The sequence below is a fragment of the Panthera tigris genome, chromosome B2 (assembly GCF_018350195.1).
Source record: "Panthera tigris isolate Pti1 chromosome B2, P.tigris_Pti1_mat1.1, whole genome shotgun sequence".
NCBI classification, from domain to species: domain Eukaryota; kingdom Metazoa; phylum Chordata; class Mammalia; order Carnivora; family Felidae; genus Panthera; species Panthera tigris.
Window position 1 is genome coordinate 99,074,171 of NC_056664.1, and position 12,005 is coordinate 99,086,175.

At 36.6% G+C, this 12,005-nt stretch overlaps 1 protein-coding gene across 18 annotated transcripts in view; it reads right to left on the reverse strand.

Moving 5' to 3' along the window:
• The window catches only part of CDK19 (cyclin dependent kinase 19), a 189,448-nt gene that overhangs the window by 106,515 nt on the left and 70,928 nt on the right, over positions 1 to 12,005 (reverse strand). For all 18 annotated transcript variants that reach the window (XM_042986995.1, XM_042986985.1, XM_042986979.1 and 15 more), the window contains one exon: positions 10,113 to 10,188. In XM_042986995.1, the coding sequence (XP_042842929.1) occupies positions 10,113 to 10,136 (24 nt within the window). In that variant the 5' untranslated portion in view covers positions 10,137 to 10,188. The remainder of the gene's footprint in view (positions 1 to 10,112; positions 10,189 to 12,005) is intronic.

A 12,005-nucleotide genomic window follows, 5' to 3' on the forward strand; every position in this document is an offset into this window, starting at 1 on the left:
TGACTTGGACCTGAAGAGCCTGTTTCCATTTAGAAAACTATGACAAGACACAGCCTGACGTGTAAGATTTTAATTATGAACATGTTTCTCCACCGAAACAATAAGTAGTTCTCGTACTGCAGTACTAAGAGTACTATAACTCAGTTACCTATAGGCTAAACAGGTTTTGGTGTGGTAGGCTGGTAACCTGGGCATGATTTTTATCAGTGTTCCCTGAGGCAAAAGGCATTTCAAACAACCGGCTTAAAAATAAAGCCTTCCACCTTCCCCAAAATACCAGTTCTATATTCTCTCAACAAGCAACACTATGTTACAAAGAGTCGTAATCAATTTCCGTTAATTGACTGAAATACTGGAAGGAATGGAGGGGGGCGGGGGGAGGCAAAACTGTATCTGCTGCTATAAGTATATTGTAAATATAATTCAGCATTCACAGACCACAATAAAGTAACTGAATTTTTAAGGGCATATTTACTGGCCCTCTACTTATTATTATTGATTTAAGCTAAGGCCACCAACAACTTCCTTTTCTATCACATTAACAAATTCAATTTTAGAAAAAGGAGGAACCCTAACCTTCACTGAAACTGATTATGAACCAAAAGGCTTACGTGCTTTAATTTATCTTTACTACAGTTCTGTGATACTAGGTACCATTAATCCCATTTTAGACATGAAGAAACTAAGGTCCACAGAAATCAGATACATTGACAGTTGGTTTATAGGATTAATAATTTTTATTAGGCCAAAAAAGAAAAGAGAGATTGGATGTTTAATTCCAAATCCAAATAAATCAGAATAGTCTGAAGGATGAATCAGAAATAAAATTATAAATTAGACATATTTTAACCCAAAAGTTTGGGTGCATTGTGCACCACTAAAATGCATACAAGGGTCAGACTCTCTGCTCCCAAAGGCAACTCCTCCCTCCTAAGAACTTTTAAGATTCTTGAACATATTTGGAAAGAAACACTGTCAAAATACTTTGTGCAATTTAGCTGATATTCCTGTTATAGGGTAGAGCTGAGAATGACCTAGAACATTAGCAAGAACCTCAGAGAATCTGAGAAACCCAGACAACCTGTGGACTGTTGTATGGCCCGCTTCCTTGGAAACGTCAACCCTAGAAGCAAATCAAGATGTAAGCTGATTCCCTGTTAAAATAGCTTCATCTTTAAATCCCAAGTATACTTAAATGTAATTAATTAAAATGGTTTCATTTCTATAGCTATCTAGAAAATGGGTCCTTGTACTAAGGGCCACTTGCCCAAGATGTTCAAAAGTAATGGTGAAGTCTAGACAGGACTCCAAGTCTACCTGAATCCAAAGTCCGTATTCTCTCTCACTTTACAATCTGAAACCAAAGGCTTAGGTCTTAAAATACTGTGTTTTCCTACGTCGATCTCTTATTCTGAATCCAGAATTACCAAATTTATGTTAAATTTTATAATTTCGTATTTTCTACAGTAATACATTTTAAAACTTAAATGTATAGCCTCTCACAAATAATCCACTTTGGGAGCACCTGGGTGGCTCCATTGGTTAAGCATCCGACTTCGGCTCAGGTCATCATCTCATGGTTCATCTCATCTCACTGGTGGTGCAGAGCCTGCCTGGGGTTCTCTCTCTCCCTCTCTCAGCCCCTCCCTCACTCTCTCAAAATGGATAAACTTAAAAACTAATAGTAATGGGGTGCGTAGTTGTCTCACTCTTTTTTTTTTTTTAATTTTTTTTTTTTTCAGTTTACTTATTTGAGAAAGAGTGCATGTGTGAGTGGGGAAGGGGCAGAGAAGGAGAGAGAGAATCCCAAGCAGGCTCCGCTCTGTCAGCACAGAGCCCGACCCAGGGCTGGATCTCACCAACCGTGAGATCAAAACCTGACCTGAAACCAAGAATCAGACACTCCACTGACTGAGCCACTCACCTGCCTCTAGATTATTATGACAGACGATCATGTTAAAAATCTACTGGGAAAAAAAAACAAAACAACTTTCTACCCTTAGTGGTTTTCACAAAAAATTTTTAATACTATACTTTGACTTTGTCTCCTTCATAGAAAGGGTCAGATACCTGAATTACACATCTATTTGCACAAATCTATACTTCTATCAAGCTGGACATATATTTAAGGAAAAAATCTGTATTCTGTACAACATAAAAGCACCTGAGATGATATAATTAAAAAATATTAATGACAATAAGCAGCTATTTCTCGACTTTCAATATATGAAACTTAACTAAATAGTTTTAAGTTTAACAAAAAGAGCGGGCCTGGGTGGCTCAGTCATTTAAGCGTCCGACTTCGGCTCGGGTCATGATCTCACAGTTTGTGGGTTTGAGGCTCACGCCTGGCTGCACGCTGGTGATGTGAGGCTGCGTTGAATTCTCTCTCTCCCTCTCTCTCTGCCCCTCCCTCACTTGTGCTTTCTTTCTCTCTCTCAAAAATAGATAAACTTGAAAACAAAAAAGTTGATGAAAAGAAATATTTTAGTAAGAATTGCAGCCTTACCCATACACATGTTAAAGTTTTTCTCAAGGAATCGCCAGCAAACACACATTTTATCAATTCCAATTCATAAAGTTAAGAAAGCAAAAGCTTGGGGTGCCTGGGTGGCTCAGTCAGTTAAGTGTCCGACTTCAGCTCAGGCCATGATCTCGTGGTCCGTGAGTTCGAGCCCCGCGTCGGGCTCTGGGCTGATGGCTCGGAGCCCGGAGCCTGCTTCCGATTCTGTGTCTCCCTCTCTCTCTGCCCCTCCCCTGTTCATGCTCTGTCTCTCACTGTCTCAAAAATAAATAAACGTTAAAAAAAATTTTTTTTAAGAAAGCAAAAGCTTATTCCTTGATGACAGGGGAGAGTTCCAGGCATTCCACTGAGGTTTACATAGTGGCCGGTTACATCACCAGCATGGCAAGGGAGGTGAAGAAATGGTGGCAAGTCTTTTAACTGCCACTCCACCATGCCTGCTCTGTGCTAGGCAGGGGCAGTCCACCTGTTACCAGTCATCAGGAGAGCATCAATGCTGGGGTGCCAGTGGTTACATACGCTCTGGAAAAAACTATACAGAAATGAATGAGGAAGTGGCAAACGAAAACCAGCAGTCAGAAAGACAGCAGTCTGACAGGAAGTCAGGTTTTCTCGAGTTCTCTTCCTGCCTCAGCCAATGCCCTCTGCCCTACTTCCCCTGACTAATTTTCCTTTAAGTCTGTCTTCACTTTCTTTCAGAACATCTCAATATTTTGAAGAGTACTCATGAGGGTTTTTTTTAAAGACTGTATTTATTTTTAAAAATGTTTATTTATTTTGAGAGAGACAGAGTATGTGTATGCAAGTGGGAGAGGGGCAGGGAGAGAGGGAGAGAGAGAATCCCAAGCAGACTCTGTGCTGTCAGTGCTGAACTCAACGCAGGACTCAATCTCACGAACCATAAGATCATGATCTGAGCCAAAATCTCATTGAAACCTTAACTGGCTGAGCCACCCAGGCACCTGAAGATTTTATTTTTAAGTAATGTCTACACCCAACATGGGGCTCGAACTCACAACCCCAAGATCAAGAGTCGCATTCTCTACTGACTGAGCCAGCCAGCTACTCCCTCGGGAGTTAGATTTTTAAATCTTTCTTACAGCCCACAGAACCTAGTATGATGAGTAAATGTTCTACCAATTTATTTTGATAGTTGAAATTTACCTTTGTATCACTCCAGATAGAATTACATGTTATATAAAATTAATGGAATCTCCACTCTTATGGGAAAAAAAATCTATATTTTTGCAAAGAAAAAAAGTCTAGAAGACTATACACAAAATGTTAATAGTGAGTATGTCTAACTTAGCATAATAGATGCTTTCAACATGCTTTTCCCATACTGTCTGAGAATTTTATTTTCTTTCTTTTAAGTCTATTTATTCAAGTAATCTCTACTCCCAATGCAGGGCTCAAACATACGACCTGGAGATCAAGAGTTGCATGCTCCTTAGACTGAACCAGCCAGACACCCCCTGTCTGAGAATTTTATAATGAACATATTTGAATTTCATAACCAAGAAGCAAATTAATGAGATGTGAATTAATGGCACTCACCACATTTCTAATCCAGCAACCTTATGATTACATAAGACACAAAGGTAATAAACTTTACATTAGAACTTCCCTTTAATCTCAGGCTAAAAATGTTAATGTTCACATGTTCCTGATATGTCCATCACCCAGAATTACTCCCTGTGATGGCATATCATAAACTGGAAGCACTATACACAAGTACAAATAAGGTTCAAATGAAATTTAAATGTGATATGGCTGGGACGCCTGGGTGGCTCAGTCAGTTAAGCATCCGACTGCGGCTCAGGTCACAATCTCACAGTTCATGAGTTTGAGCCCCACATCAGGCTCTGTGCTGACAGCTCAGAGCCTGGAGCCTACTTCAAATTCTGTGTCTCCCTCTCTCTCTGTCCCTTCCCTGCTCACACTCTATCTCTCTCTCTCTCTCAAAAATATATAAACATTGAAAAAAAAATTTTATGTGATATGGCATTCTTTATAAATGAGACTTGAAATAATAACACATTTTAGTTCTTTTTAAAAAATTTTTTATGTTTATTTATTTCTGAGAGAGAGAGCATGAGCAGGGGAGGAGCAGAGAGAAAGGGAGACACAGAATCTGAAGCAGGCTCCAGGTTCTAAGCTGCCAGCACAGAGACTGATGCAGGACTTCAACCCACGAGCCCTGAGATCATGACGTGAGTTGGAGTCAGACACTTACCTGACCAAGTCACCCAGGCACCCAACACATTGTAGTTCTTAAACATCTTCCCATTCTGTACACATTCTTCCAAGTTCATTCCATGGCTGCAAGTTCTTTGACTTCTTTTCTCATCTTCCAACCCTGCTCTCTGAAATTCTATGGACAACAGTTCCACCATTTTGGAGTAATGAGTGAAATGTTCCTAATGTTCTCCACATGAAGAGCCTCTTGCCCATGTGAGACTATATGAACTAGAAAATACTAGGAGTTATATATATCATGGGATAGAGAAGAAAAAAAGCAGAAACAAGCTCTATCTACACTTTAATTTATGGTGTTGTCTACATTCTCCTCCATCTAGCCATCCCTCTTCACCCCTTGACTCTCAACCAGCTTACGCTCTCTGTTCTACCAAGTCAAACAGAAAAATCCAATTCTGCCTTCTTACACTGGGCTGCTAATGAAGAGAACTGTACAATCCTGCAGACTGGTCCCATGACTCACCACCTACTTTAGATGGACTACAATGCTTCTATAATCTTATCTTTGATCAGCAAATTTTCACATATCCTTCATCAATTACCTCAAAGGCTCATCGCTTAACAGCACACCCACAAGAAAGAGGCACACAAAAATGTAACTACCTCATCATCCCCCTAGCAAACTGACATACGTTGACACTATCCTGTCTTCTTTCACTGGAGTTTCAGAAGACAAACTAGCTGTTCCATTTCCTATTCAAGGTCAAGACCTCCAGCTATGCTTGTGATCCGCTGGTTTTTACAAATTCCTCATTTACAGACCCTTTACCCACTAATAAACCCATATAGCTTTCTTGGTTCTCCCCCAAATTTTAAGCATAGCATTTATGAGCTTTTTTTGTACTACACACCCATGAAACCATCATGACAATCAATATGATGAAGACTTACATTCTCCAAAGACACCTCATACTCCTTTGTAATATTTCCTTGTTTCCATTCCCATCCTCAGGCAATCACTGACCTACTATCTACCACGATAGATTACTTTGCATTTTCTCAAGTTTTTTATAAATGGAAGTGGGTAGGAAAAATAGAACTAGGGGAAAAAAGACTGTTAGCTATGCCCATGTGCAGAGCTGTGGGCATGTCCAGGAAATAGCTAAAAAAGGCTCTAATTTCTCACCTCTTAAGGCTATACCAACACGATATGAAGGCTAGAGCAGAGTCTCAGATTAAACAGCAATAAGTCACCACTACATACCTATTAGAATGGTTAATATCCAGAACACGATGCTAGCAAGGATGGAGAGCAACAGGAATTTTCATTCACTGCTGGTGGGAATACAAAATGATAGAGCCACTTTGGATGATAGTTTTGTGGTTTCTTACAAAAGTACACAAACTCTTTCCATACAATCCAGCAATTGTGCTCTTGGGGGTTTACCCAAAAGAACTGAAAGTTATGTCTACAAAAAGCCTGCACACAATGTTTACAGCAGCTCTACTCATAATTGCCAAAACTCGGAAGCAACCAAGATGTACTTCAGTAGATGAATGGATACACAAACTATAGTACACCCAGACAATGGAATATTATTTAGTGCTAAAAAGAAATGAGCTACCAAGCCATGAAAAAGATGGAGGAACGTGAAATGTCCATTACCAAGTCCAAGAAGCCAATCTGAAAAGGCTACATACTCTATGATTCCAACTATATGACATTGTGGAAAAGACAAAACCATGAAAATAGTAAAAGGATCAGTAGTTTCCAGGGGCCAGGGAGGGGGTGGGGGAGGTATAGGATAAACGGCAGAGTATAAATGATTTTTAAGGCAGTGGAACTACTCTGTATGCTACAATAATGGAAGATACATATCATTAAACATTTGTTCAAACCCACAGAACATACCATACCAAGAGTGAACCCTAATGTAAACTATGAATTCTGGATATCAACATAGGTTCAACAATTATAACAAATGTACCACTCTGGTGGGGGATATTGATAATGAGGTAGGCTATGCATGTATGGAATAGGGAATATATGGGAAATCTCTAGACTTTCTACTCAATTTTGCTATAAACTTAAAACTGCTCCAAAAAATAAAGTCTGTTAAAAAGAAACATATGGCAGGGTACCTGGGTGGCTCAGTCAGTTGAGTGTCTGACTCTTGGTTTGGGCTCAGGTCATAATCCTAGGGTCATGGGATTGAATCCCACATTGTACACTATGCAGAGCAGGGAGTCTGCTTGAGGCTTGCTCTCTCTCTCTCTCTCTCTCTCTCTCTCTCTCCCCTCCCTCTGTCCCTCTCCCCAGTTCATGCTTGTTTTCTCTCCCTCTCTAAAAGAAATTTAAAAACAAGAAGAAGAAAGAAGCATATGGCAATCTTGGAGTTGAAAAGTACAATAACTAAAATAAAAATTTCAGCAGCATATTGGAGTTGGCAGAACAAAGAATAAGCAAACTTGAAGGTAAGCAATATAAAGTATCTGTATGATAAATAGAAATATATAATTAGGAAAAATAAACAGAGCCTCTGAAACCTATAGGACACCATCAAGCCTATAAACGTGTATATGATGGGAGTCTTAAGAAGAAAGGAGAGAAAGAAAGAGGCAGAAAGAATACCTGAAGAAATGATGGCTGAAAACTTCCAGTAATCTACACATTCAAGAACTCAACAAACTCCAAACAGAATCTACACTTACACATATATAATCAAACTGTCAAAAGACAAAAAGAGAATCTTGAAAGCAACAGGAAAAATAACTCCTCATGTACAAGAGATTCTCATAAAATTAACTAGTGACATCTCATGAGAAACTATGGAGACCAGAATGCAGTGGGTTAATATAGCCAAAGTGATGAGAAAAAGACTGTCAAACAAGAATTCTGTATCCAGCAAAACTATCCTGCAAAAATCAAAGGTGAACCAGGTGAGGAAGGAAAACAGAAGAAGCAATTATGACATTCCCAAATACAAAAATGAGAGACAATTCATCACTAGCAGATTTGTTTTATAAAAATATACTAAATGGAGACCTTCAGTTAAAATGAAAGGACTACAGACATTAATTCACCTACACAGAAAATAAAGAGCTCTGGTAAAGAGGAAAACATGGATTAAAAAAAAAAAAAAAGCACAAATATATTTTTGTTTGTAACTTTTTTTTCTTCTGTATGATTGAAAGACAACTACATAAAGTAATAATTATACAACTGTGTTAGCAGGCTTATAATGTCCAAAGAAGGATGTATGCACTTAGCCACTACATAATAACATCCATGTTAAACTTGTGTCAAAATCACTATCACATTGGGGCTAGGTCACTTAGGTAGTGATAAAATACTATTCAATCTAGAAACTACATACTTTCTGAAGGTCTTTTAAGCAAATTCTCAATAAAAATATGAAGACTGTGAGGAGTCATGCTTTTCCAGCTTCTGCACAGCAAAATAAACAATCAACAAAATGAAAAGGCAACGTACAGAATGGGAGAAAATATTCGCAAACCATACATCTAATAAAAAGTTAATGTCCAAAATATATCAGAAACTCCTACAACTCAATAGCAAAAAAGAAAGAAAAATTAGGCAGAGGAACTAAACAGACATTTTTCCAAAGACAAAATGCAAATGGCCAACAGGTATATGAAAAGGTGCTCAATATTGTTAATCATCAAGGAAGTGAAAAGCAAAACCACTTCACACCTGTATAATGACTACCATCAAAAAGACAAGAGAGAACAACTGCTAGTGAGAATGCAGAGAAAAGGTAACCCATGGAGTCCTCATCATAGAGAAGTCTCTGTTTCAAAAAGAACATCTACAACTGGGTTCTCACTTCCTAATAATTAATACCTTACATATCAGGGGTTTTTTTCCCAATGAACTCAGAAGAAGTGAACTCATGTTATACTCAATTATGGTATAATAAAATAGCAAAATTGCACACCATATTCATATCGGTTGAGATAATAATGTTTAGGATTTTAGAAAATTAAAAATCACTTACCAAATGCTTATTCTGATAGGCCATTACAAATACCACTTAATAGCTAACAGAAAACTGCCAACTTGGAATTTTTTAAACAATATACTCTAAAGCAAACTCAGGATCATGGACTGCCAGTAGAATTTTTTTATTGTTTATTCATTTATTTATTCAGCAAATATTTATGGACCACCTGCTATATGTCAAGCACTACGGTAGGAACCGAGGATGAAAAGACAGAGTCCCTGCCCCTTAAAGTGTGCACAGTCTAGTGAGAAGTTCCCATTCCGAAAGCAAAGAGTTTATGACTAGAAGAGACTTTATAATTCCCTTATTTCACAAATAAGGAAACTGGCACTCATAGCTAATTAGCCATTCAGGCCAACAGACACTTAGGTCTACAGATTTCCTGCCTCATGTGTTCTTTGCACTACACTTTTCTTTGACCAAGAGTGATGATGGAGTACATCCATTTGCATAATAAGAAACATGCAACTGTGGGCAGCATACGCAAGTCACCAAATTAGAAACAGAAATACCTAATGGATATAGACAATATAAATATTTAACAATTTAGAGACAAAAATCCCTAATAGATACGTTATGATAAAGTCCCAATAAGAAACTGAAGAACTAAAATAAGAAAGAACTAAAATAAGATAATATGATAGTAAGCCTTCTAAGTCATAATTATGGTTTTCCCTCTGTTTACTGATCTGTTAAATGGGCATATTAAAAGTACTTATTTCATATGATTGTTGTGAAAATTAAATTAATTAATTAATACTTGAACGCACTTAGTAAGCCTGGTACCTATTGAGTACTTAGTAAATGTTAGGTATTCTTATGGACAATCATTTCTTAAACGCACAAGTATGTCATATAAAGACAAAAAAAAAAAAAGAAATGATCTTTCTTTAAGAAATTATCCTATTATTATGATAGTCTTATTTTTCTAGCAACTAGTAAAATCTAGTACTAAAACATGTATTTCAGAAAAAATATTTTATATGCACAATATCTAATAACATCACTCCTTTCTCTATAAACATACATATATATCAGTCCTAAAATTATAAGGAAAATGGACATTAATTAAATTATTAATTTAAATTATTAATTATATTCATTCATAATTTAAATTAATGAAATCATCATTTAGTTCAGTATTCCCAATATTATAAATCCTAAATATCATTAAGAGAATGTTTAAAGATAACTTTCAAGTAATTAAAAAGTTTATGCAACTTTTCTCATATAAAACATCATTAAGCTAATTGACATCTTTGAAATAACTATGCATGGAATACATCAGTGAAACTATTTTATATTAATATCACTCATCATCCAATATCCATAACAAAATAAATAACATATTGATATCCACTTACTGCAATCTCTCTACAAGCCGACATGGATATTCCTGTGCCTTCAATTTGCTTCAATGCATATTCCTTTTCATCTTTTCTGCATATGAACAAAAAAAATTATTTTTTCTAAACATTATTTTTAGACTCAAAATTATAACTACAAAAACAATAAAAATGCACTAGTCTCTCAGTGATATGTAAACACTCTCACTCTGCATGCACTGCTTACTGCTTCTGATAATATTTCAACTACAGAAATATGAAATACCAAAAAAAAATAATAATTCATGTCACAATGAAAACACTAGACAGAGCCAAAATACAAAATTCAAAATTGAAACAGGATACTAAACACAGCACTAGTTTCAAAAAGTAAACAAGCATAAATATAAACTCAAGCATATTGCAAGATAATTCTGCTGTCTTAATTATCTGGAATCTATGAAAGCATTCTGTTATAAACATTAACTGCAAAAATAAATGATAGATGCAAACTTCTATATTTGTTTAAAGTAACTTTATAGTATAAGATCTATTTAATAGGAAGGAAGAACTATAGCCATTTGGACACCCTAGTTCTAACCTAGGATAGGGGGCATTCAAAAGCCATAAGACCTCAACCAAAAGCCTTGGAAAGACTTTAAAACTCTAGCCACCAACATCTCATTCTCACGAACTCCAGGAAATCCTAGTAGTTACAGTGAATTTTCCAAATAATGTAGGTAGGTTTAGGAATCCTGGGAAATGCCAGTAGTTACCAGGGTGCTCAACCAAGGGAAGACAGCAGTTCAATAATGGTGATACCCTCCATGAAAAAACAGTATCACATGAGCGGCCAGAGAACACAATATCCATGGGGTATTGACACCAGAACCAGCCACAGCGAAATGTCAAAAACGTGGTTCATATTGTGGGTTGTTCTAATAAAAGTATCGTCCGTGCCCTCGGAGTTTTGTCTTTGATTATTACTGGAGCCTCAACAAGCTTTATCATGTCATGATGGTTCTCTCAAATGATAGCACCTAAATGGTGCCACCTTGGTCCTATGTACCTATTCCTTATTTTCCCCATTCTGTGTTTACTAGCAGATGAAGCAGTTTAAGAGGTTTTTGATAATATGCATTTTAAAACATCATTTTACGCACCTTTTAAAGATTTTTCACAATCATCTATGTTTTGGGCAAGTAAGTGAATTATAGTTAATTCCTCCCATAATCCATTTGAAAATTACATCCACTTTTCTTCCAGTATATGGCATTCAGGAAATAATTAAGCCTCATTTTAACAAACAGAAAACACACCAGATACATCAACAGAATAGACTGTTATGCAATTATTAAAATGATAATCATGACTGTCATCAGAAACATGGAAAATGTTTACTATTAGTGAGAAAACACATATTCTACCATATAAAAATATACATATATATAGACATATGCTGAAAATGATATAAAAAATGAAAATCAGTTGTGTTGAATGTAGGAACTTAAGCTAATTAAGTTTCGTGCTAATGTTATATTGTCTTTTAAATCAGAATTAGAGGGAAAAAGAAAAAAGCCAAAATAATCTGACCCTCTGAAAACAGTCCCCTATTAAAACAGTCTTCAGTATTTTCAAAGTAATATCTTAGTCATGTTTTAAAAAGCAAAGTCAAAACTAGGGAAAGTTTAAGTGATCATTTTATCCTTTTCCTATATCCTGTTTCCTCCAAACATAAAGCTAGACTTTTTTCAGACCAGCCAGAAGCCACTAAGAAGTACACACAGCAGGTGACTGAATGTAATTAAAGCCAAATGTCCCCACCACCTTAAATGTATGTGTGGGTATGTGTGGGCATGCGTGGAGAACACTTATATCTGAGATGCTTAACGCAATGCTTACAATGTGAATTTCACATTTAGTAATTAATTT